This window comes from Pyrus communis, chromosome 10, assembly GCF_041283825.1.
Source record: "Pyrus communis isolate YQ-2024b chromosome 10, ASM4128382v1, whole genome shotgun sequence".
In the NCBI taxonomy this organism is placed as follows: domain Eukaryota; kingdom Viridiplantae; phylum Streptophyta; class Magnoliopsida; order Rosales; family Rosaceae; genus Pyrus; species Pyrus communis.
Window position 1 is genome coordinate 31,872,467 of NC_142574.1, and position 27,480 is coordinate 31,899,946.

At 36.2% G+C, this 27,480-nt stretch overlaps 2 protein-coding genes, 1 long non-coding RNA gene and 1 pseudogene across 8 annotated transcripts in view; all 4 read right to left on the reverse strand.

The window, feature by feature from the left end:
* LOC137727834 (cysteine-rich receptor-like protein kinase 25) overlaps positions 1-25,804 on the reverse strand; it is a 50,440-nt pseudogene extending 24,636 nt beyond the window's left edge. The window contains exons 1-4 of the transcript XR_015952523.1: positions 24,948-25,804; positions 24,727-24,846; positions 24,454-24,639; positions 24,116-24,326 (exon numbers count right to left, since the gene is read on the reverse strand). The product of XR_015952523.1 is annotated as a cysteine-rich receptor-like protein kinase 25 (transcript). The remainder of the gene's footprint in view (positions 1-24,115; positions 24,327-24,453; positions 24,640-24,726; positions 24,847-24,947) is intronic.
* Positions 6,478-12,199, reverse strand: LOC137728599 (cysteine-rich receptor-like protein kinase 25). Of its 5 annotated transcripts, none has more exons than XM_088678298.1 (8): positions 12,058-12,199; positions 8,513-9,469; positions 8,292-8,411; positions 7,994-8,181; positions 7,674-7,884; positions 7,340-7,577; positions 7,116-7,266; positions 6,478-7,036 (listed from the first exon to the last, which is right to left on the reverse strand). In XM_088678298.1, the coding sequence occupies exons 2-8, from the start codon at positions 9,276-9,278 to the stop codon at positions 6,737-6,739; spliced, it is 1,974 nt and encodes a 657-aa protein (XP_088534424.1). In that variant the 5' UTR covers positions 9,279-9,469; positions 12,058-12,199; the 3' UTR covers positions 6,478-6,736. The 5 variants fall into 5 exon arrangements, with proteins under 5 accessions (XP_088534424.1, XP_088534423.1, XP_088534426.1 ...); XM_088678297.1 differs by lacking the exon at positions 12,058-12,199 and adding an exon at positions 11,633-11,655; XM_088678300.1 differs by lacking the exon at positions 12,058-12,199 and having other exon boundaries at positions 8,513-9,202; positions 9,297-9,996.
* Positions 16,417-19,261, reverse strand: LOC137727830 (cysteine-rich receptor-like protein kinase 25). Its single transcript, XM_068466667.2, has 7 exons — positions 18,362-19,261; positions 18,175-18,279; positions 17,915-18,087; positions 17,562-17,772; positions 17,195-17,432; positions 16,953-17,103; positions 16,417-16,866 (listed from the first exon to the last, which is right to left on the reverse strand). The coding sequence occupies exons 1-7, from the start codon at positions 19,173-19,175 to the stop codon at positions 16,564-16,566; spliced, it is 1,995 nt and encodes a 664-aa protein (XP_068322768.2). The 5' UTR covers positions 19,176-19,261; the 3' UTR covers positions 16,417-16,563.
* On the reverse strand, positions 23,252-24,039 carry LOC148693924 (uncharacterized). The gene is made up of 2 exons (XR_015952528.1): positions 23,845-24,039; positions 23,252-23,764 (listed from the first exon to the last, which is right to left on the reverse strand). It is a non-coding gene; the product is annotated as an uncharacterized LOC148693924 (long non-coding RNA).
* Positions 25,805-27,480: the final 1,676 nt, after the last annotated feature.

Here is a 27,480-nt window from a genome sequence, read left to right on the forward strand (position 1 = left end):
AAAATTGTTCATGGTCATGGTTTTGCTTGTAATTCAGTCAATGTCACACCACAAGTTGAAGATATATTAACTCGAAACTAATAGATAATGACAGAGACTTCCACAAACTATCAAATAATATAATAATGTACTCGTGTTCGGTTTCATAAACAGTGTATTCGTGTTTAGTTTCAGAAATAGTGTATTCGTGTTCAGTTTCATAAATAGTGTACACGTGTTCAGTTTCATAAATAGTTTACCCATGGTCAGTTTCATAAATAGTGTATCCATATTCAATTTCATAAATAGTCAGTTTTAAAAATAGTATACTCATGTTGAGTTTTAGAAATAGTTTAGTATCCATGTTTAATTTTAGAAATAATCATTTTAAGTAAAAGTTAGTGTTCAGTTTAAAAATAGTGGTAATATCAGTGTCAGTTTGAGATATTGATAGTACCCATGTTCAATTCGAGAAATAGTTATGTTCAGTTTAAGAAATAGTGATAGTACCAGTGTTCAGTATAATAAAGTCACTGTTTAGTTCTAAAAATAGTCAGTGTTCAGTTTAAGAAATATTAATAGTATCTGTGTTGGGTTCCAAAATAGGCAATGTTCACTTTCTAAAAATAATTAATGTTCAATTGATTCAAAATAGATTTTAGTGAACCACTAATATGACATGTGAACCAATGGGTACAACTTCAACTTTTAGAAGCATATGCATGAATGTGTTACCTATGGTTGGTCTAAGAAAATAATGAATTATCCCCACCGTTTCTTCAGAGATTGGTCACCCCCTTCTCTTAATAGATGTTGACAATGCACAAATATGTATACTTTTAGATTTGGCCAAGAAACACCGAACTATCGACTTGATAATCTTTGGTTTTGCTTACAGATGTTGTGCATGCAAGATTTACATTTATATGGTTAAGGGTGTACGATTAATTATAAGAAGAAAAAATCCACATGATCCAAAACTTTGTATTGGAAATCGAACTAGATAGCATTTGATACTTCTGCATGTCTTTTATCTTTTTGTTAGGTTTAATGGGCCTAATTTATTGGTACTCTCATTTCCTTCCACATGTCCCAAGAGGATTTGGATCCCAATGGTGACCAACTATCATGGACCGTTGAATTTTCATCCAACGGCTATAATTATTATAACTTTAAAGGAACCCTTTGTTTGTAAGCGTTGGATAAAAATCCAACGGCCCACAATAGTTGGTCAGGAGGATCCTCTCCATTGGATCAGGAGAGGATCCAAATCCGTCCCAGGAAAAACCCAAGCCACGCCTCCAGAGCAATTTTGCTTCAACGCAAGAACTTTTCTTTCTTTGCCAATCCAAAACCACAAACTCAGTGAAACCCTCTTCCCTCAACCAAATGCTCCATTTCTTCGCGCGATCAAATGCTCCATTTCTTCCGCTAGAGAACCAAAACGCAGCGCATAGCACCAGAGCAGAGGGGTGAAATTCGAGTTTTAGGAAAGAATTCCGACGATCGAAGGTGCGGGCACAGCCCACCATGTTTTCCAGTTTCCGGCCGAACCAGAGGGGCTTAGGACTCGTTATCGGGCTTTTTTTTGGCAAGCAAAGGGGCGGTCCCCTCCCTCCTACATAGCTCCACCACTCGTTGCCGTACCATAGTTTCCGTTCTTAAAGTAGACAGATGCTATTTCTCCATCAAGAACAACTCCATGTCTTTTCTACCAGGATCGATGATAATTGTCAGCAGCGCATTTTAAAAAACTTATTTCTAGGTTCGTACCTTTGTTTCTCCGATTTGGACTCTGCAAATATATATCTCGAATTTTTTCAGTTTTTCGTCTTCAAATGCAGTTTTTGGGTTGAGGAATTCCGGATTTGATGTGTAGATTATTGTTTGAAGGGAAACTTGATATAGGTCCAATTTTTTAAGCCAATGGTAGGAATAGTCGAATTTATTAAAATAAGTTCAATTACTTAAATTTTATTATTTTATTATCAATAATTATCTCTTAAATGATAAGATTTATTATAAAAATTAAATTTCTTCCTAATTATCTCTTTGATTTTTTTTTCTTTTCCTTTCTTGTTCTTTATCCCGTTTTAAACCCCATTTATAGATTTTATTTTTTATTTTTATAATCAACCTATATCACAGGTTAATTATATTTATCTACCTATATGATAAATTCTTTTTTATAATCAAGTAAGATTCATTTGTCTTACTTGTAGATATATTATGTTTTTTTTTACCTTTTAGTTAAGTTTCATATCTTACTTATAGGTATGATATACATTCATATATTTGTTACTTAAGTTAGGGTAGAATGATTTGCAGATAGATTTATGTCAATATATTATTTTTTTTTGTTATAAGATATTAATTATATTTTTTGGGGTTGAAAATTCATAATATTAAAATATTTTAATTGATTTTTAATATTTTTAGAAAATATAAAATGAGCATTAAAAAAATAAATACATATAATTAGATAATTGGACTCACTTCTAAAAATCATCTATGTTTTTGGACCATCTATGTTTTTGGACCTGGATCTAAAAGCCCCTTGTTTGAAAACTTGAATCGAAGTTGAAATTGGTTTGAGAACTTGAGGTTTCGAGCAGTGGAGGTTTCGATTTTTTGGTGCGGTTTGAAGGGGTAGGTATGCTGATAGTAATGGCGTTGGAGGGATGAGTGATTTTGGGATTGTAACCATTAGTTTGGCTAACGGGCCTGGGTTAGGCTCTATTAGGGGTAATTTTGGAATATTAATTGTTATCTGGTTTGGGCTTTTTGTTGAGCCCGTGTGTTTTAGTTTATGTAGGGCCTGAAAGATAAATTTTATGTCCTTATGATTAAAACTTAATCCCTTTTTATTAAATAATAATTTAAGATAATTTTTCATTAAATAAAAATTAGCTTAAACCCTTTTCATTAACGCTCTCAATTTCCAATCCAACTTGCACCTGTTCTCAATAATCTATTGGCTTGGACTTTCAAGCCCAACACCTATAAAGCCCTTCCGGTCAAACACGGTGGATACTGGACACGCAGGTTCAAATACAAACGGGTTTCCCTCCTCGCCGAGTCCCTCCTCGGACCTCAGTCAATGGCAGTCGCTCTGAGAAGACTTGCAGCGGCATTCAGCTACTCGCCACATCTTCAATGCGTTCAAAGCTTGTTTCCATTTCGCTTTGGAAATAGTTAGAGTTCCTCTGTGTCGTCTGGTATGCCCTGAACGTGCTCGTGAAAATGTCTCTGAGACAACACCTGTTTTGTCACTAACCATTTCTACACCTGCTCTGTATTTCAAGATCAGAGAACGGTGCTCCGACCGTTCATCCAGAATTCCAACAATGGCATAACGGAGTTGGGTCTTTCCAAAAGTCTGCCTGCATCGACCCAACAGTTTTCATAGAGTTTGGTGCTGTTGTTCATTCAAAATCCGTTGTTGGCGAGCATGCTCGTATTGGTTCTGGAGCTGTCATTGGAACTTCGGTCGCTATTGGCAATCAACCAAAATTGGGTGATGATCAAATTTTTAACTCGACATTGCGACTCCCACTAAACTGTGATAGCACTTCTGCCATTGCAATCACTAAGAACCCTATTTTTCACCAGAAGACTAAACACATCAACAGGAGATATCATTTTATCAAGGAGGCTTTGCAGAATGAGATCATTGACTTGGTGTACCGTTCAACCAAAGAACAGGTAGCAGAAATATTCACAAAGGCTCTTGCCAAAGATCAATTCCGTCATCTCAAAGAGCTATTGGGAGTGAAATCAGTCCACAATTTAAGGGGAGTGTTGATGTGTAAATTGATGAACTGATATGAAGAAGATTACAAGTTTTGATTAGTGTAATGCTTCAGCTCATAGGCTGAGCTTATGTGCTCAAAATGTAATGTGTTAGTTAAATCTCACATGGCTTGATATGTGAAAAGTGTTTTAATCTCAATGTAGTGTAGAATGGATGGCTAATATTGAATCTAGAGTTGTCTCTCTCTCTCTCTCTCTCTCTCTCTCTCCCCCAACGGTTATATTGTTGTTATGTATGAGCTCATATGTTCAGTGAGTGCCCCGAAATATATGGAAGAATTTGCAAAGGCATGTTCTCTATGATTTTGATCGGAATTTTGCTTCTTCTTCTTCCTCAAGTTTTCTGAGTATTCTTCCATAATCATCATCAACATTCTCTGTTTAAATCTAATTCACTAACAGGGTGATGTCATAAAAAACTTTTGCGGTAATATTAATATTACCCGAGCTATTGAGCAAGCTAAGCATGCATATGAGAGCAATTCCACCCCTAAAAACTTTGCGCCAGCACCCAGTGCATTTATCCACTCGGTGAACAGTGATAGACCCCAATGAACAGGAATAGGCCAAGAGCATCTCCACCCTTGAAAAAAAATAGCCTAGTCAATTTTATTAAAATATTATTATTATTTATTATAAAATAATAAAATAATAATTGTATTATAAAAAAAAAAAAGATAAGTCATCTTTCCACAAACCCTCTGTACTCTTCCTATAATCCCCAACCGGTTCTCTCTCTCTCTCTCTCTCTCTCTCTCTCTCTCTCTCTCTCTCTCTCTATTTTCTCTCCATGTCTCTCTTTTCCAGCTCACTCCCATTAGCTCTCCTTCTCATTCCTCTTCAAAACCTTCAACAAATCAAACACAAAATATTATTTTTGTAATCCTTGGAGCTCAAGGAACCCAACCATGGCCTTGCATGCGGCATCGGTGCATGGTGCGAGATCCTACAATTGAAGCCGAGAGCTTGAGCTCTCAATCTCTAACCCAGGTGATGTTTCTATCACTGTATTGTGTTCTTGAGCTTTAAATCCTGTTGTGTTGCAATTTTTGTGGTTAATTTGATTGCTTAATTCCCTGCGTGTGATTCCGACAAAGGAAAACAGACAACTCCGACGAGTTCAAGGTCCAATCTCGGTGAAATCTCTTGCATTTCACCTGGGTAAGTTCTCAATCCTATTCTTATGGTTTCTAACATATAAATCGTGTTGGAAACCTTTGTGTTGATGCAAACTTGCTGTCAGTGCATTTTTTTTTAGATTTTCCGTCGAACTCGGGCCATCATTTTCAGGCCATTTGCCTTCTCCCTCCGTCGCTCCATCCATCCCTGACATCAGCACGGCGTCATACGGGCCGATCCCAAGGTCTGTCAATTTTGGGCTGGCCTGGAGACCAGCTTGGGTTGGGTGCCAGGCAATCCCGTGGGCTGGAGAGACTTCCCTAGGTGCGGGGCCATTTTTTTGGCTGTGTGCCGACCTATCCCACCCCCGGTAGAAGTGCTCTGAAGATAAACAAAAGCATCATAATTGCCATATTCGTAATTAATAGGTTAGTTAAGCAGAAGGGATTTTAGTTATACACTTGATACAAAATATATATTGACCCATAAGAACTTGCTCGAGATATTTGGTCCTTGGGATCATCATATCATACATAGGTTTTGAGGTCGATGATGCGAGGACCTTGATCTCAACAAAAAAAACAAAAAAAAAAAAAATCCAACAATACTTGGCTACTTAAAGATAAATTGGAACTCCTACTCAAAACTTTTAGTATTTTAATTACAAAGCTTCGTGCTTATGATCATAGTCATTCATACTATGAATCACACTGTAACGATTATCTTTGCAAAAAATAAATTAAAACTAAAGTCGTTTAGTCAATCTATTGTAGCAAATACATAGATGGTTCGTAATACTTTTACCAATACCGTTCATTTGTTTTTATACAATTTGACGACTAAACGACCTTAGTTTTAATTGATTTTTTGTAAAGAAGATCTTTATATGGTGATTTATAATATGAACGATTATAAACACGAAGTTTTATAAATTGACAACGGACCATTTTGAGAAATTTTGTGTAGGAGTTCCTACTCATGTTTGAGTAGCTAAGTATTGTTAAAAAAAAAAAAACCAACAAAGCTCAAAGATGTATAAACATTTTTTATGAACTCAACAGTTCTTTTTACCGTATGAGTCCAGAACATTACATTGAAAGTATCGAATTGACCTGTCTTTGGCTTTGAAACTAACGAATGCACTCTCTCACGGCCAGAAGCTTTAAAACTTTATCTTGTTGCACATTTTTATTTTTTTTATTGGAGAGTTTCGAATTCTCGACTTAGTATACTCTTATACATCACATTACTCACACCCTTAACTTTTCTTTTGGCACTTTTTCATTTCATTCATCTTCGAATTAAATGAAACGTCTTTTTTTATTTTTTGGTTGCTACAGGTCCTGACTATAACTATCTTTAACTACAAGAGAAACCCAGTTAGGTTCGTTAACCTAAGGTCTCATTTGGTTCACGTAATGAAAGTGAAAGGAAAACAAATCTTGTGTTTTTTTCTAAGGGGGATGAGAATGCATCGTCTTGTTATTTGGTTGGCGTGAATTTGAATACATAAAACACAATATAACATGACACATTCCACCTTCTATGTTAAAATTGCTTGGGAAGTTGGACAAATAGCCTTCTTTTTAAATAATATGGCACAATGTAAACGAAGAGAGCAAAGAAGAATTAATACACAAGGTACGCTTTCTGATTCCTCGATGATCCAGGGGATCCTAACTCACCGGGGGTTATTAGTTTTTTGTTTTTATTTCAGCAATATATATAGCCATTCGAGAGCTAGGATCAAACCACTTTTGAGCCCCCTCAAGCAGTACTCGAACCAGCCTCGAGGAAGCAAAATGGAATTCCAGTCAGAGCTGGTTCACCTCGGCGACATGATGGAAAGAGTGAGCCCATTTGAAGCAGGATCAGTTGTAGACTCACTGATTGGGGCAACTCTTCGTACAGCAAATATTGCCGGTTGCTTTGGTTCAGGAAGATCTATCGATTCACTTCCCAGCAATACAACCACTGTTGACATTGTAGGTCTCTCCGCAGGGTCTTCCTGGACACACAAAAGACCAATATGCATGCACTTCAAAACCTCGGCTGTTGGGCATGTTTCCATCAACGAAGGCTCAATAAATTCCAACTGTTTTCCGTCCTTCCATAGCCTCCATGCCTATCAATTATTTAAGCTGCAAAATATATTAATTTCACAGAAATTAAGTTAAGTAATCAAAGTGGACAAAGAAACGTACATATGCAAGGAGTGTCTTGGCATGTTCAGTGAGATAGAACCCACTATTCTTTTTCCCACTAATAATCTCTAGCAAGATTACACCAAAGCTGAAGACATCAGATTTGACCGAGAATAGACCCTCCATTGCGTACTCTGGAGCCATGTAACCGCTGTTTCAAGAATCGACTATAAGCACTAGCATCTTCTAAAGATAAATATGGGAGCTGTAAGAAGCAAACTCACAGTGTTCCTACAACTCTTTTAGTGTTAGCTGTGTTCTGGCTCTCACAAAATATCCTTGCCATGCCAAAGTCTGATATTTTGGCAACCATTTCATAGTCCAACAGTACATTGCTAGGCTTTAAATCCCTGTGAATGATTTTAAGCCGCGAGTCCTCGTGAAGATACAGAAGCCCTCTAGCAATGCCTTCAATAATGTTGCAATAAATTTTCCAATTGAGTTCAGCTCGTCTTTCCAAATCTGAAAATTTAGTACAATTTATCATGTGAAGTGTCCGTATGATGTATAAATGTAAAAGTAAAAGAACATTATAGCAGAAGCGTAAGATGAACAAACCAAAGATAAAAACATCAAGGCTTTTATTTGGCATGAACTCGTACAAAAGCAGCTTTTCCTCTCCCTCAAAGCTGCACGCCAAGAGCCGCACCAGGTTTTTGTGTTGAAGTTTTGCAATGGTTACCACCTCATTTTTGAACTCCTCTAAGCCTTGCCATGACTTCTTCGACAGTCTTTTGACGGCAACTTCTTTCCCATCTGGTAGCAAACCCTGAAAGAATATTGACAAAATCAGATGACATACATTTTTCAGCCTGTAATTGAATCAATACTATTGTACAATTAAGCCTACTTAGAACCATAATACATAATATCATTACCTTGTAAACAGTACCAAACCCACCTTGTCCAAGCTTGTTTAAATCCGAAAAGTCATTCGTAGCTATCTTTGTAGCAGCTAGATCCATGAAGGCCAGCTCTTCAGAAATTATGAACATCCCTTCTTCTGAGATTGTGATTCCAGTGGGGCTTGCCAAATCTTGTAATAGTGCGTGCTCGTTTTTTTCATCTGCAAAAAAAAAAAAAAAAAATTAAAAAATAAAAAAATAAAATCATACGTAAAACTTACAAGATAATCCTACAAAATTCAGTGTATGTTTTTAGTTTTGATGTATGTACCTTTGACATCCTCTGATCCCTTTTTGCGCCGGAGATGGACAGCACAAAATACAATGGCTGCTAACAGTATTATGGATGCAGAAACAAGTAAAATTGCATTCCCATTCTTCAATCTATCCCCTGCTTTTTAATAGGACGAACTTCCTTGAGCTACAATTTACCATGAAAAATGTGCATGCACAGATGATTAATTCACAAAAGAAAACTTTCAAGTCACTAACCTTTGGAATGTGGATGGAATACCAAAGAATTTGACATGTCGTTAAAAAAGGGGAACAGCTCAAACCTCACATTGCAATTCCTACTAACGACAGTTCCCCCTTGTCGAGAAGAGCAACATCCCAAAAGATCTGTGCGAGCAGAATTTAAACAGCTATGGCAGTCACTTGCAGAAATGTCTCTAGTGCACTGCTGTAAGCCATAAATTGTATCCTTTCCTGAAAATTTAATATTCCCAGTTGCAAACATATTCTTGGAGGGACTAAACGCGGCTGCTTCAGAGAGGTTTATCATTAAACAGTTCAATATATCATTGAAATGATGTGGTTTTGATACGTTCTTCTCCTGATTGTTCTTGTCCGGATACTTTCCGGTGTAAACCATTAGTTGAAAGAACATCTGGTAAGAATATCGAACTTGACATAGCTCGTACCAAATCATTGCATCTGTTGTTTTGCAACTCTTGAAGATTTCCTGCCTTGCTTCATTGACACAGTTTTGGCAAACTGTGGAGTTGACATCCCATCTACAAAGTGCTTGTCCATAAACTATGTCAAGTCCATCTCCAACCGTATCGTTGTAGAAACCTCCTGCGGGGGAAGTGTGGGAAGATAATGACTCAAGTAGCCGCTCGAGATCGGTTTCAAATTGGCTATCTCTGTCACCACCTGAACAAAAACTTGTAAGGGGATCTGTAGCAGAAAGGGCAGCTGGCATCAACAGCAGAATAATTGCAAAAAGCATTACAAGAAGTTTATCTTTATCCATTTTCTAGAAAGGGCTCACAGTGAACACAGAATTAGGCGAATGGCAAGAAACAATTTGATGATTTATTTTGATAACTTTTCAGTTTTGACAGTGAAGTTCCGGCTACTAGTTTTCATCTGGTTAACCGTTGATTACACGTCGGAAACTTCCTTGCTGATTTTAGACGCAAGCCGGCTGAATAAAGTCATGATCTGCAGGTTGATAGAGACCAGCAATAGCATATGGTATTCAAATGATATGATTAACTGTTGATTAAACAAAGACTTTGCAGCTAAGGTATGCTTAAACAGAGACTTTGCATATGGTATTCAAATGATATGATTAACTGTTGATCGTAGTCGCATGTAAGGTATGCTTAAAATACTTGTATTAAAATGTGACCATCTTAGAGTTCATGTATCTAGAGTCTATTTAGTGCAAGTCTAACTATTTGTTTGACCATTCTACTTAAAAGGAGCAACCATGAAAGTACTAGTAATTTAGTATAAGCTGTTTGGACTTTAGCATAGAATTTGGCAGAAAAAATTGGAGGTGAAGATAACGACGTGATGAGTGCTATAGGAAGATAGGATACAATCAAGGTCAAATGGACCTCTAGAAATTGAAATCATGCTGGCGATGAGTAGGAACTCCTACTCAAAATTTTTTTGTGTTCGAATACAGCACTTTGTGCTTATAATCAGAACCGTTTATATTATGAATCACTCTATAAAGTCTGCAAAAAAAATTAAAATTAAGGTCGTTTAGTCAACTATTGTATCAAATACATAGACGGTTCGTAATACTTTTACCGATTCCGTTCATTTGTTCTTATACAGTTCGATGACTAAACGATCTTAATTTTAATTGATTTTTTTTTTCTTTTCGCAAACGTGATCTTTGTAGAATGATTTATAATATGACAATTATTATTATAAGCATGAAGTCCTATAAATCAACAACGAACAGTTTTGAGTATGAACCCCTACTTATCTTTTGAGTAGCAAAGTATTATTCGACTTTTTTGTGGAGAAAATTATTATATTCGATTTGAATTGTTGAATTATCAAAGACTTTGCAACTTGATCACATGTAATTAAGTCATGCTTACAGCACTTGATTAAAGTGTGAGATTAAGGATTGGCTAGACAAAGTTGTGTCTCTTTATTTAACTAATTGTTTGACCGCTCAAATTCTCATGGGGTGACTTGGACATGTAGAATTTGAAATTAACAAGGTTTCAAATCAGCTTATTTCAAATGAAACATCAGATTAAGGGAACGGGATCCTTTTACTCCTAATCCATTAATTTAGAAAATCCGTACCGTTAAAATTTAATCCAACGGTTGAAGTTATTATAACTTTTAAAGTGGATCCCTATTTGTAATTGTTGAATCAAATTTCAACGGCACAAATTCTCTGATTTGATGGATTAGGAAGAAAAGATCTGGAGAGCATCCCTTTCCTAGATTACGCAGCCCCTAGTTTTAGTCGTTAATTAATTACTAATTTTTTATATTATGTTGACTACTTTTGAACCTGAATATAATTACCGCCATCTTAACAGTGAATTCAAATCAATGAACATTACTAATGATATCATAGTTTTATACCTAGTGTCAAGTTATGATAAAACTAGCTTTAAATTGCTGCCAGTGGACTCCATCGTAATGATTATTACAGATTAGTAAACAAGCTATCAGTGCCATTTCCAGGTTGGTTCGGGTAGAGGTTGACAAACAAACGCAATTTAAAAATAAAAAAATAAAAAAAGAAAAAATAAAAGAAAAAGAAAAAAAAATGAAATGAATTCAAATTCCATGAATCAAATCCATTAGAACGATTCAAAAATAAATAAAAACCATCAAAACTCATTAGAAATGAGGGCGAGCCTTAGCACAACAGAAAAGTTGCTCCTTTGTGACTTGTTACTGAAAGGTCACAGGTTCAAGTCGTGGTGTCTATTTGTAAAGTAAGGATAATGTTGCGTACATTAAATTTTCCTCTCCTGACCCTTGCAAAGCTAGAAGCTTTATTAGCTTGGTGTCACATTTTTAATTCTCATTAGAAAGGAATAAACCAGTTGTTCTTAGCAATTTGTATCAGCTAAACTGCCAGTAATCTGTACTTATTAATAATATTCACACAACAGAACTAGGCAAAACTTTGTGGTATAGATAACACTAGCAACGGTGCCCGCGCGATGTTGCGGGTTTTTAAACAACATAAAACATGTAGAAAGTTATATTTACAACTCTGCTTAACTCAATCTATTTACAACTCTACCTAACTCAAGGAATAGATAAAATTTTGTTTCTTACCTAAATATACAAATTTGAATTAAATGTATCAAAGAAGTATAGAGTGGAGCAAACCTTGTAATTTCTATAAGGTGGGCAGCTGGAATACCAATAGTGATATAATTTGACGGAAACTGGCCATATAATCCAGCTTGGTTGTTGTAAATTTGTTGGAAAATGTAGTAGTTGGCTTGAAAATAACAATCAAGAGCGTTGAACGAATCAAACCGGAATGATATCAAATCCAATCTTAGTTATGTACCAATGGTGAACTTATATTTCACAGGCACCATGAAGCATAAAAGTTTAACCAAACAATGAAAATTGAAACGTATAAAAGTTTAGTGAAACAATCAAAACCCAGTTAGAAACCTCAATGGTTGAGCTCCCAAACTATGTAAGTTTATGTTGTATTAATTCATGCACATCATTGCACTAAAACAACTGAAAATGCTAAGAAAGGTTAGGCATGCATAGGATTTTGATGCTAAAAGCAGTACCTGAAGTGGGCAAAAAAGTTGGACAGTGCGGTGGACTTGAGAGCTTCTCCATGAGATATAAGACACATCATTGTGGGCAAGAAATTGGGAATTTAGTGTTATGGTTTGAGTGTAAGGAAACAATATAAATTAGAAATAGAAGGGGGACAGCTTGAACACATATTGGAGGAGTTTTGACGCTATCTTTTATCAAATAGGTGGTGGGCACTAAAACATTCAATTCGACACAGTCAAGCTCATTTACAGTTGTTTATCCACTGAGTAAAAGACACACTGTGAATGTAAATGTTATTTTAAAACTCGAATCAAAAGCGTGAAATTATACTCTTAATATATTTTTGAAATTTTATTTCATTAAGCTGTGTTACCCAAATGAAGGAATAAATATAGGATCAGGATGGCAGGAAACTGGTGCATGTTCTCTACGAAGCTTTGCAAGTTCTCTGTTTTCCTCAATTCAATTAAGAGTTTAGACCCACTAATTTATCAGTAAATAAATAAATACAGTAAAAAACCTTAAATTACCCAATTCGAATAATGACAACAATTGGACAAAACAAAAGAAACCGTAGAGATTCAGCAGTTTAGTGTCTATAACCTCAAAATTTTACTGAGTTTATGCAACTAAAGGGGCAATCAAATTATTATATTGTAAACAAAGTATCCAATAAAAAGTATCTAATAGCACATTAGATAGTAAACTTGGAATTAACCACTGGATTTTGCAAGACAGCATTTAAGATAGATGTGTAAACATGGATACAAATGCCTATCTAAATGGGTAAGGCATGTGTGGTTGTTTTTGTGAATTCATATGTTTATCACAAAAGATAACACAGGGCAATAAATTATTTTGTCAAATTGGAAATTGTGAATATAAATTTGTCTAAAATCTGTGGAGTGATTAATCTAAAAAAAGTTGCCATATAAGAATGGGATATTATATGTGCTAAGATGGATCAGATATCTTTGGTTTGGTTTCTCTGCAAAACATAGAGACGTAATTTGATCAAGCATTTCAGATGTCATCATTTTCATCTTTTTTCTTCAGAGGAATTCGTTGTTACCAATATATAGATAAAAACTTTCTTCTTTTGGCTTGCTCTATATACATCATCAAGCATTCAACTGTTTATTGAGAAGTTTAAGATGGATATCTAAAAGTACGGATACAAATGCTCCAACCAAAGATACACCTTGTCCATATGCTTTGATTGATCCAAAAAAACATCTTAGAATTAGAAAAATTGTAAAATCCGGGTAATGAGTGATGGAAATAGTACATCGATAGATTTAACCATTTCTGTATCATTAAGGTGTACTTTGGCTAATTAGGGCATGTGGAGAGGGTATATCTGTAGTAGAGACAATTTTACTAATACTTTTGTATTCCTATCTGAATTTGTTAATGGTCAGGCAAACAATTGGTCATGTATTGAGACCAAGCCAAAATAAGATAATGATTATCTATACTGGTAACAGCCAATTCCCCTGAAAAAAAATGTTACCAAAAATCGAATTTAAACGTTAAATATTGACAAAAGAAAACCAATGAACCATGAAGAATATGGGGTGGCTAGACAAATAATAATGGTAGGGTAGAGATGAGTCATCTCACACTCACTTTTTGAACAATTATTATCTTTTAAGCAGGAATCTTCTCAAAATCAAAAGTTAGATAGACATTTCACACAAAGACATTTAAAATCTCACTCACGTTTTGCACAATGATTATCATTTAAGCAGGAATCTTATCTCAAAATCAAAAGTTAGATAGACAATTCACACAAAGACTTTTAAAATCTCACACTCACTTTTTGAACAATTATTATCTTTTAAGCAGGAATCTTCTCAAAATCAAAAGTTAGATAGACATTTCACACAAAGACATTTAAAATCTCACTCACGTTTTGCACAATGATTATCATTTAAGCAGGAATCTTATCTCAAAATCAAAAGTTAGATAGACAATTCACACAAAGACTTTTAAAATCTCACACTCACTTTTTGAACAATTATTATCTTTTAAGCAGGAATCTGATCTCAAAATCAAAAGTTAGATAGACAATTCAAACAAAGACTTTTAAAGTTGGGTGTCGTGGAAGAAGCAATTGTCGGATTCTGAGTAAAGTGGAATTCTTCATCTTAAACTTTAATCTGATAATTATGTAAATTTATGCTTTTGAGAGGAGAATATGCAGACAAATAATAGAGGCAGGGTCGAAGTGAGTTATCCCTCACTTATTATAGGTTCATAGTTTGTTTGATTCTTTTAACTAACAATAAGCACACAATAATTGCATTTATAATTCTTGTCCCCCAAGTCCATATAACTCCTACATAAGAAATATATATAAATAAAAAATAAAATAAAAAGACAGTAGCAAAGCAATTAAAACAGTCTGATAATGTAAACAGTTTCACACCAACACAATAAAACAAATTTGTAGAAAATGCTGGCAAAACAAAGAATAACGAAACGAAAAAACATGCAATGATCATAATCCAAAATCAGTTAAAGTAATTAATCCACATCGGAAATCACACATTACAAACCCAAACCAAAATATATCATGTGAGACAGTTAATTTCTAACTTTGTTGTTGCGTCTTTATACTGATCAATGGCAAAATTGCTTTCTTTTTGAACAATCTGCGAAGGTCAAGTTTTTAAAAACCTGCAATCACAATGTATAGTTTTAAGGGAGTTTTAACGAAAAGCCCACGATACTATTCACTTTAACGAAAAACCATATTTTTATACTAAAAAATTAATCCTGATACTATTCACTTTACCCTTTATTTTGTTCTTATCATTAAAACTCAAATTTTTTTCATTAGTTTTCCTTAGTTTTAACACGACAAAGACAGAAGGAATTACAGTTTCAAGAATTTATACAGCAAAACAATTACCCCATAGCGATAACATTGATAAACAGAGATATATCTCTTAATCAAAACAAAAGAATATACATCAACAAAAAAATGTTAAGTTTTTGTCCTTCCTGATCAATGCACCTTAAAAATTAAGTGATACAAAGGAAGCGAAAAAGAATAGCCAAAAGTAATTAAAAAAAATAAAAAATTTAAACACATTACACCACTCAGTGAATAACCCTCGTAACATTGATTAACAAAGATATATTTTTTAACCAAAAGATAAAGAAAACACATTCAGAAAAACTGCAAAGTTTTTAAGATTCCTGATCATCGGAGTTTAAAAATCAAGTGATTCGTTTCTGCCTTTGCTGTTTAGAGGTCAGTCCCCCGCTGCGCTCTCTATCTCCCCCCTCTGAGAAAATTCACTTCTTCATTGGGTCTTCGAATTTGACCAAAAAGAAAACTGATTATTTTTTTTCCTTTCTTTGATTAAGAAAATTGGGTGATTCAGTTCTCCATTTTTGGAAAATTTTGAAGAATCAGGTGCTTGTGGAGAATGTGTGAGTTAATTTTTGAACTTTTTTAAAACACCATATAATTGCAAAGTAATTAGGCAAATGGGTCGCCGAAATTCACTGCAAAAATGCTCCGCAGAATTGTTGATTCTAACAAAATTGATAGAACCGAGTGGAAGTTTGTAAGACCCATTTGCAGGAAGGAAATGGGTGCTCTGTAGAAATTGAAAAGATAGAAAATTGATAGTTCTCATCTGCAACCACACTCCTTACACCCCCTGTCTCTTTCCCCAACCCTTCTTCACCAAATGACGCACCAGTCCTCTCTCCCCACAGCCAAGGAGCAACCAAATTCAACTCCAAAATAAAACTCTAAATCCACCAAAAACAAAAACCCCCAATAATTACATATTTTTTCTAATGCTATGCTTTGAATCAATTGAGAACAAATACAAACAGAGAATCGAAAATTACACGTAGTTGTTTTAAAACTTACCACAAGTTCAATATAATTTCTCTGTCAATAATCTGAAGAGGCAGCATGCGATTAGTGACCAATTTCACAAAAAATTTGTCCCAACCCTTCAGATCCGTAGCAAAAACAAAAACAAAGACCTTAAATTTCTTGGCCTAGAGATCGCAAAATGAGGATAAAACATTGAGAACAAACTAACCTTAAAGTTCTTGCCCCGACGATGGCAAGATGAGAACAAAACGCCGAATAACAAAGGATTCAATACCGGGAGAGACTGGAAACTAAATGCAAAAAATAATCAAACGCAGGATCTCTTGTGAGACTATTTTGCGAAAGTAAAAGAAAGGATTTGAGAGCAAAAGACGGACGAATGAAGGTGAAAAACGAAGTGGAAGGGTAAAAGGTAAAAAGATGCGGTCCAAGCAGACAAACAAACGAGGAAAGACGCGTGGCTGGGAAGAGCATAGCCGACTTTCCACTGTAGAGCAAAGAAGAAATCGAGGGTATTATCGCCCTTTCACTTTTATTGAACAGTGCCAGAAAATTGAATTTTAGTACATGTATAATGTGTGGAATTTCATTACAAAGAAACCACAGGAAAGCTTCAACTTTGTGCAGATTGATGAATCTTATGGTGTTATCGTGGCATGACGTTAGAAACTGTTAGACCATTAACAGAGCTACTACTAGCATCTGTTTCAATATAATGGTCAGCGAATATTCCCGTGGTGAAAGCAGGTTTTTTGGGTTGGTTAAGAGTTGCCGTTTCACTTTTCAACATTACAACAATAAAAGACATGGTTGGCCTGTCATATGCATCTTCCTGGACACACAACAATCCGATATGGAGATATCTTAGAAACTCATCTGGATCACATGAATCGAGCAGCAGTGGGTCAAGTAGCTCCAACCCTTTTCTGTCATGCCATAATTTCCATGCCTGCATCATAGTCAATTGGATAAGCATTAAGCTGCTGTTTAAGTGCAAAGACTCTTGCTCTAAGAGAAGTGCATGAAGTAACTTACATATGTTACAAGGCTAGGAACACGTTTTATTTGATGAAAGCCGGCGTTCCTTCTCCCAGTTATGATCTCAAGCAATAGTACTCCGAAACCATAAACATCAGACTTGACAGAATATACTCCCTCCATTGCATATTCTGGAGCCATGTATCCGCTGATTCCAATACCAAAATCCAGAACAAAATGTTGAGTACCATAAGTTTCCTAGTGGAAAGAAAATTTAGAAATGCTTATGAAGCACTTACTAAGTCCCAACTACTGTAGTCGTATTTGCTTGGCCTTCACTTCCTGCAAAGATCCTTGCCATGCCAAAATCAGAGATCTTAGGGTTCATATCATCGTCCAATAAAACATTGCTAGCTTTCAGGTCTCTATGGATGATTTGAAGTCGAGAGTCCTCGTGTAAATAAAGAATTCCCCTTGCAATTCCACTTATAATGTTTACACGTCTACTCCAATCAAGCTGCGCTCGTTTCTCTGAATCTAAGCATCATTGGAGGAGAATTTACAGACTAAAATATTTCTGATTGTAAAATCTTAGCAATAGTATAAAACAGTTGAAGTTAAATCCCAAATACAGAAATTTTCGAGAGGTCATATGAGAAAACATACCAAAGAGGAAGACATCTAGGCTGCTGTTTGGCAGGTATTCATAGACAAGCAGTTTTTCCTCTCCCTCAACACAAAAACCCAAAAGCTGAACAAGATTTTTATGTTGAAGCTTCATTAACAGCCGAACTTCATTCGTGAATTCCACTGAGCCTTGCTCAGAACAGCTTGAAAGCCTCTTGATCGCCACTTCTTTTCCGTCACTCAGTACACCCTGTGGAAAACCAGATTTTAAATCAAACAACAGAAAATACTGAACAAGAGGAAGATAGTAATACAAATATCGATTTAATCTTCGTATATGTGAACTTTTTGTCCATAGTTTGCTCAAGAAACAATTTGCTTTTACTTTATACCTTGTAAACAGGCCCAAAACCACCTTCTCCGAGCTTACTTGAATCAGAAAATTTCTTCGTAGCTGCATGTATAGATGCCAAACTGATATAGGGGTATTCCTCAGCTTCCGGGTTTCTGCCTTGAAAACTTCGGTCCGGGAACAATACATGTTGTCTTAAAATCTCACTACTCCCTGAACAGATCGAAAGAAAAGCTGATTTCAGAAAATATATTAGAGTGATGATCAGCTTTAAAGCATTTCCAAACGCATTATTATTACCCTTTTTGTTTCTTTTTCTTATTGCAAGATAGACACAGGAACCCAAAAGTAGTATGGCTAGACATGCTGACACAACCGTAAGGATTCCGATCCGCCATCCTCTACCTTCATTGGAAACAACTATGCATTTGCAGTTAATTTTTAACATTGTAGCGTCAAAATAGACATACACCTTAAAAGTACTCACCGTCCCCTTTGTTGTTATTTGGAGAGCTGGAAATAGAAGCATTAGTTGCACCATTATAGAAGCCATACAACTCGTACCTCAGATAGCAACTCCGGCTCATAAGCCGCGCACCAATGGAGAAATAATACTTTCTCAAAACGTCTTCTATGGCGTGCCGAAGGCATTTGTCACAGTCATCTCCAGATAAGTCTCTAGTGCACTGCACAAGAGCATATATCACTTTATCTTCAAATTGTACATCTCCAGTAGCATACATTTTCGCTGAAGCATTATATGCCGCTTGCTTCGTAAGCTCCCTCAGCTTCTCCTTTACGGTATTCTCAAACTTTTTTGGGTCTGAAACGTTTTTCTTGTTAGCGGACACAATGTTGTCTGCCACATTCAATTCACCATAGAACTTCACATTGGAGTAGCGCAGTTGGCACGTTTCCTCCCACAAAACTGATTCTGTTGAGTTGGGACAAATCCTAACAATGTCTAAATGCGCGGTGTTGATGCAGTTGTGACATATCTCATTCGTAACATAATTGAGGCACATGTAAAGGCCATAAATTCTATCTGGTTCAATTCCGGCGGAAGTATTGTACAGCTTGGAGACAGAAGCAATTGAAGGCAATGAATTGAGCAGGCTATGGAGGTTTTTCTGAAACGTACTATTTTCGACATAACCGCGTCCATCTGAGCACAACTTGTATGGAGGATCAGGATCAGCATAAGCAAGATCAAAAAGGAGGGTGATGAGAAAACAAAGCAAAAAAAGAGAGATTGTTTTCGGAACACTAGGGAAATTAACCATGTTTTGATCTCTAATCATAGAAAAAGATTAGGGAAACTTTTATATATAGCTCTTAAGTCTTCTCCTTCCTGCTCGAAATATGGCTAAAAATCTCGGAGTACGAGCACCATTGAATTTTTGTGAATTGATAGGTAGTTTCTTGGAAGACTTGTTGAATTAAATTAGTTAACATCGCATCAGTAAAAGTTCTAAGAAAACAAAGCCTTCGACTGGCTGTATTTTCCAGGAAATTGCTCACAGTTGGTCATGGTTTTGCTTGTAATTCAGTCAATGCCACGCCACAAGTTGAAAGATATATTAACTCAAAACTAATAGATAATAGAGACTTCCACAAACCATCAAATAATAAAATAGTCACACATGTTTTCTGTGGTTTATATATATGTACTTGCGAGATTAGCATGTGTTTTCTGTGGTCACACAACAAGAATTAAACTTCATTGCCTAACCTACTCTCCATGTATGCATGCCTGATTTTCAGAAAAATCTAATTGAAATTATGAGTTTCATTTTCATTCAATTCTGTTGTAAAAATAATAAATAATAATAATAATAATAAAATAATAAAAAATTCAGAAAATTTGGTAACTTACGTTTCAAAAATAGTTTGGCTCTTGAATATGCCCAACATTTTGAATTTTTTTTTTTTATAACATACTTTATGTGATTATTAGATCGTATTTATTTTATCATTAAGTTAATCAGCGTAAATAATTTGAAACCTTAATACGTTCGTATAAAATATATTGAGATTATTAAAGTTTTTAGATGTACATCCCAGCGGTTATATTGTTGTTTTGTATGAGCTCATATGCTCAGTGAGTGCCCCGAAATATATGGAAGAATTTGCAGAGGCATATTCTCTGTGATTTTGATCGGAATTTTGCTTCTTCTTCTTCCTCAAGTTGTCTAAGTATTCTTCCATAATCATCATCAACATTCTCTGTTGTCATAAAAAACTTTTGCGGTAATATTAATATTACCCGAGCAGCTGAGCAAGCTAAGCATGCATATGAAGATAAACAAAATCATCATAATTGCCATATTCGTAATTAATAGGTTAATTAAGCAGAAGGGATTTTAGTTATACACTTGATACAGAATATATATTGACCCATAAGAACTTGCCCGAGATATTTGGTCTTTGGGATCATCATATCGTATCATAGGTTTGAGGTCGATGATTGATACGAGAATTATACGCATACAAATTAAACCCTCTTTTTGTCAATTGTAGTGAAGTATGTAAGTAGGGATCGTTCTGGACCGAGGATTAGGAGGGATTGTTAATCTCTTGGAAACTGACTCAAAAACGTAAAAACAATATAAAACACTAAACTAGACTCAAAGAATGTGAAACTAAACGTTAAAACACTAAGACAAACCAAAAGACTCAAAATGCTTTAAAAACACAAACTAAATTGATTTCTAACTAAATTGAACATTAAAGCAAAAGGGGGATTTAGGTTTGACGAAAATTGAAATAACGAAACAAGTTAATAAACTAGACAGAATGTAAATATGAAATTGATGAAATGGAATGAATGGATGCTAGCCAAGGGGTTCATCTCCACACATGTTACACTTGCATAATAAAAAGATTTCCAATTGCATTTCAATAAATTATGAAACTCATCACCCCGGGTCAATTAGGTCCGCTTAAATTAACCGTCAAGTTTTCCTTAAGTTAATGAATTGGATGGGTTAGCGCAACGCAATTCACTACATTCTCCAAAAGTCCTTTACGTGAACAGCACAATAAAGATACAATCAAAGATCATTAAGCATTATGAAAACTATAAGTGTTGACGAGGCATTCGTTACTATGATGAGCATGAAACTCGTGCCAAGAATTCATTTAACGCGATTGTTTATAAGCAACCTCCACTACTTGTGAATATAAGTTCATAACGATTAGGTGAAACTCACTTATATTCTAGCGTCATATTCATGCATGAAAATTAAGCGTACACTCTCAATAAACATACATAAATAAGTTATCAATCAAACAGTTAAACAAATTGAATCCACAACTTATGAAACGCAATTAGAAGTAATCAAATCAAAATGCAAGCATAAACATTTATTTCAAATCCCCCCCTAGCCAAGGGGGGTTTAGTTCCTCATACAAAACAAAGAGAATTGAAATTAAACATTGAAATCAAAGAAACACCTAAACATTCCAACAACTCAAACTTGAATTGTATGAACGTTTAGGCCCTCTTCTCTTCCTCTTCGTTGCGGCATAAGGTCTAAGGATAGTTGGTTTGGGGGAATGGAAGTGTGGAATGGAGTGAGGAGTGATGGAAATGGAAGAGGAGTGGTGTTTGGATTATAAGGGAAGGGGGAATCACGGCTAAAGAAGGTGGAGAGTGAATGTGGTGTGTTGTGTATGAAAATGAGATGTGTTTAGGTAATGGGAATGCAAGGGTATTTATAGGAGGAGTGGAGGTGTATATGGCTGTTTGTTTAAGGTGTTTGTGTGGAGGAATGATGGAAAAACAGCTAGGACAACATGTGAAAGCTGGAATTGCATGTGAAGATGCTGGAATTTCAATGTGAAGTGCACGACATGGGTGTTTTGGTGCATGTGTTGGCTGTTTTGTTTGTTGGTTAAAGCTTGTGTTTGCATGTGAATGTTGTTTGTGTGAAGTGTGTGTGAATGCATGTGGATTAAAGAGTGAATGGTGGCTGAAATAGTGATGGAAAACAGCTAGGAAAAGTATGGAATGCATGTGAAATGTAAAGGGAAAAGCTGGAAATGGCTAGGAAGGTCACGGCATAGACTTCTTTGGTGCAGAAATGGGTGTTGTTTGCATGTGAATTGAAGTTAGGGTGAATGATGATGAATGGATGTGGATTAAAGAATGAATGGTGGTGTAATGATGAAGTGTGATGGCTGAAAATGGCAAGGGAAATGCATGTGTTTGCACGGCAAAGAGGGAATGTTGGTGTTTTTGTGTTGGTTTGAATGGTTTAATTAATGGGAGTGCATGTTTGAATGATTAAAGTGCATGTGGGTGAATATGTGGCTGATTTATGAAAGGAATGCATGTGTTGATGAAGTGGAATGACAACTAGGTTATGAGGGGAATGCATGTGATGCATGGCAAGGTTTTAGAATGGGCTTAAAATAGGGTTGTTTTTTATGGAATGGATGGTTCTTTGCATGGCTATAAGGGAGAGAATAAGAGAGAATGGGCTAGGCCCTTTGTTGTATGTCCTAAATTGCATAAATGGCCTTCAATTTCGTCCATCCTTTTGGCTCCATGGATAAGCTATCCAATCCATGCCCAAAAATGCTCCAAATAGCCTCAAAATGCACTTTCTTGCTCCCTAAGCCCTTAGAACCTGAAAACACACAAAAGAAGCATAAAGAACTAAAATAACTAAAGAAACATAACGTAAATGTACGAGAACAAGCCATTTAAGTCGCATGAATATGCTCCTATCAATGATGCGAGGACCTTGATCTAAACCAAAAAAAACCAACAAAGCTCAAAGTTGTATAAACATTTTTTTTGAATTCGACAGTTCTTTTTACCATATGAGTCCAGAACATTACATTGTTTAAGTATCGAATTGACCTATCTTTGGCTTTGAAACTAACGAATGCACTCTCTCACGGTCAAAAGCTTTAAAATTTTATCCTGTTGCACTTTTTTGTTTTCTTTTTTTTTTTATTGAAGAGTTTCGAATTCTAGACTTAGCATACTTTTACACATCACATCACTCACACCCTCAACTTTTCTTTTGGCACTTTTTCATTTCATTCATCTTCGAATTAAATGAAACGTTTTTTTATTTTTTGATTGCTACAGGTCCTGACTATAACTATCTTCAACCACAAGAGAAACCCAGTTAGGTTCGTTAACCTAAGGCCTCATTTGGTTCACGTAATGAAAGTGAAAGGAAAACGAATCTTGTTTTTTTTTTATAGGGGGATGAGAATGCATTGTCTTGTTGTTTGGTTGGCGTGAATTAGAATACATAAAACACAATATAACATGACACATTCTACCTTCTATGTTAAAATTGCTTGGGAAGTTGGACAAATAGCCTTCTGTTTAAAATAATATGGCACAAGGTAAACGAAGAGAGCAAAGAAGAATTAATTCACAAGGTACGTTTTCTGAATTCCTTGATGATCCTGAGGATCCTCACTCACTGGGGTTATTAAGTTTTTGTTTTTATTTCAGCAATATATATAGCCACTCGAGAGCTAGGATCAAACCACTTTTGAGCCCCCTTAAGCAGTACTCGAACCAGCCTTGAGGAAGCAAAATGGAATTCCAGTCGGAGCTAGTTCACCTCGGCGAAATGATGGAAAAAGTGAGCCCATTTGAAGCAGGATCAGTTGTAGACTCACTGATTGGGGCAACTCTTCGTACAGCAAATATGGGCGGTTGCTTTGGTTCAGGAAGATCTATGGATTCACTTCCCAGCAATACAACCACAGTTGACATTGTAGGTCTCTCTGCAGGGTCTTCCTGGACACACAAAAGACCAATATTCATGCACTTCAAAACCTCTGCTGTTGGGCAAGTTTCCATCAACAAAGGCTCAATAAATTCCAACTGTTTTCCGTCCTTCCATAGCCTCCATGCCTATCAATTATTTAAACCGAAAAAATATTTTAATTCCACATAAATTAAGTTAAGTAATCAAAGTGGACAAAGAAACATACATATGCAAGGAGTGTCTTGGCATGTTCTGTGAGATAGAACCCACTATTCCTTTTCCCAATAATAATCTCTAGCAAGATTACACCAAAGCTGAAGACATCAGATTTGACCGAGAATAGACCCTCCATTGCGTACTCTGGAGCCATATAACCGCTGTTTCAAGAATCGAGTATAAGCATTAGCATGTTCTAAAGATAAATATGTGCAGTGTTCATATGATGTATGAAAGTAAAAGTAAAAGAACATTATAGCAGAAGAGTAAGGTGAACAAACCAAAGATAAAAACATCAAGGCTTTTATTTGGCATGAACTCGTATAAAAGCAGCTTTTCCTCTCCCTCAAAGCTGCACGCCAAGAGCCGCACCAGGTTTTTGTGTTGAAGTTTTGCAATGGTTACCACCTCATTTTTGAACTCCTCTAAGCCTTGCCATGACTTCTTCGACAGTCTTTTGACGGCAACTTCTTTCCCATCTGGTAGCAAACCCTGAAAGAATATTGACAAAATCAGATGACATACATTTTTCGGCCTATAATTGAATCAATACTATTGCATAATTAAGCCTACTTAGAACCATAATACATAGTATCATTACCTTACATATTATCATTACCTTGTAAACAGTACCAACCTTGTCCAAGCTTGTTTAAATCCGAAAAGTCATTTGTAGCTATCTCTATAGTAGCTAGATCCATGAAGGCCAGCTTCTCAGAAATTATGAACATCCCTTCTTCTGAGATTGTGATTCCAGTGGGGCTTGCCAAATCTTGTAATAGTACATGCTCGTTTTTTACTTCATCTGCAAACAAAAAAAAAAAATCATAAGTAAAACTTACAAGGTAATCCTACAAAATTCAGAGTAAGTTTTTAGTTTTGATATATGTACCTTTGACATCCTCTGATCCCTTTTTGCGCCGGAGATGGACAGCACAAAATACAGTGGCTGCTAACAGTATGATGGATGCAGAAACAAGTATAACTGCCTTCCCATTCTTTAATCTGTCCCCTGCTTTTTAATAGGACGAACTTCCTTGAGCCACAATTTACCATGAAAAATGGGCATGCACAGATGATTAATTCACAAAAGAAAACTTTAAAGTCACTAACCTTTGGAATGTGGATGGATTACCAAAGAATTTGACGTGTCATTAAAAAAGGGGAACAGCTCAAACCTCACATTGCAATTCCTACAAACAACAGTTCCACCTTGTTTAGAAGAGCAACATCCCAAAAGATCTGTGCGAGCAGAATTCAAACAGCTATGGCATTCACTTGCAGAAATGTCTCTAGTGCACTGCTGTAAGCCATAAATTGTATCCTTTCCAGAAAATTTAATTTTCCCAGTTGCAAACATATTCTTGGAGGGACTAAACGCCGCTGCTTCAGAGAGGTTTATCATTAAACAGGTCAATACAACGTTGAAATGGTGTGGTTTTGATACGTTCTTCTCCCGATTATTCTTGTCCGGATACTTTCCGGTGTAGACCATTAGTTGAAAGAACATCTGGTAAGAATATCGAACTTGACATAGCTCGTACCAAATCATTGCATCCGTTGTTTTGCACCTCTTGAAGATTTCCTTCCTTGCTTCATCGACACAGTTTTGACAAACTGTGGGGTTAACATCCCATCTACAAAGTGCTTGTCCATAGACTACATCCCGTCCATCTCCAATCGTATCGTTATAGAAACCTCCTTTGATCGAAGTGTTGGAAGATAATGACTCAAGTAGCCGCTCGAGATTGCTTTCAAATTGGCTCTTTCTGTCACCACCTGAACAAAAACTTGTAAGGGGATCAGTAGGAGAAAGGGCAGCTGGCATCAACAGCAGAATAATTGCAAAAAGCATTACAAGAAGTTTATCTTTATCCATTTTCTAGAAAGGGCTCACAGTGAACACAGAATTAGGCGAATGGCAAGAAACAATTTGATGATTTATTTTGATAACTTTTCAGTTTTGACAGTGAAGTCCTATAAATCGATAACGAACAGTTTTTGTTACACCCCAATTTTATGTGTAATTTCGTTTTTCCCCAAAATATTTATGGAGCTATCAATTTAGTCCTTATTCCTTTACCCAATCAGGATTTGAAATGGGTTTCTTTCTATCCCCAAGCTGCCACGCGACAGCACCCCAGCTCTCCTCACTTCTCTCTTTCTGTCCCACACCTCGTGACCCTCTTTCCTCTCTCTCTCTTTCTCTGCACCCCATTCTCTCTCTCTCTCTCTCTCGAAAACCCTATCATCTCTCTCTTTCTCTTTCACCGTGATCACACACACACACACACACACACAATTGCACCACCTGCTTGAGGAAAAACACCACCATCATCACCATCAAAACCTCATCAGTCTTCTCTCTCCCCAGTCACAGTGAGGACGACAAAACCCAGAAAACTCTTCGGCGAGTTTCCTTCATTTTTCCGATTAGGTAAGCCTCGAGTTCCTTCTATCCGTGTTAGATTGATGCCTGGATGTGATTTTTTTAGTGTTATCTTGTTATTTTCCAAGGTTTTAGAATGAGATCGGCTCGGGTGAAGGCACACCTATCTATGGCGAACCCGTGAGTGTCGAGAAGTTTTCCGACTACCACCGGCCGTTTCACGACGAACCAAAGGTATAAACTTACCCCTCTCACCTTATGCTTCCTTTTAGTGCTTAGATCGGAGTCTAAGGTTCACATTTGCAGTCGGCCGGAGCTAGGGAAGCTTTGGCGTTCATCTCCGTCCAACCAAGGCCTTTCAGGCCGTTTCCAAAACCCACGAGCCTTAAGCCCGTTTAGAATCAGCCCAATACCCTAGCCCGTTTCTTTTTTTTTTCTTTTTTTTTTTAATTGTTTTTTTTAACCCAAAAGACCTTTGGGCCGTTTAGAACTTGGGCTTTCAGCCTATTTCCCAAAATCCTAAACTTTAAGCCCAAACCCTGATCCAATCTTAAGCCCATACCCGTTTGACCCGGTCCGACCCAAACCCATGAACCGTTGACTTTGACCTGGTCAATGTCAACCATTGACTTGGTCAACGTTGACCGTTGACTTTGACTTTCAGGTTGACATTTCGAGTTTTTGTTCGGGACCTCTCCTAAGCTAATTTCGACGTCCTAGACCCGTTTTTGAAGTCCATTTTTCCAAATTCAATCGTTTGAGTAGAGTTTGACTAAATGTACCATTTATGTACATAAGTGCAATTAATAGCGGCGATTCCGTTATTCCTTTTTGGTACGGCTTTGTACCAACGATGTACGGTGAGTGGACCCCTTCTAAAAATGCATGTTTTGATAGTAGAAATGCATACATGAAAAGCATGATTTGATGACTATGTTTTATGATACGTTTATGAGATAACATGCTTACTAAGGCTAGTTTGAATTATTACTATTTTTCCTATAACTCATGTTCTTATAGAATATCCAATGGATGACGATATGATATTTAGAACATGTTTAGAACACCTCTTTATAGTATAGATGATGGATGACTTTATATTATGAAGTTGTTTTTCAATATATGTATGTTCAATGGTTTTGTAGTTACGTAGTGGTCTTTATTCCGCTACGGGACGTATGGATAGATTCCGGTCCGTCCCGAGCGACGGTTTGGTGTTGGCATAGGGCCTGGAGTGTGTTTCCTCTGGCTATTAGC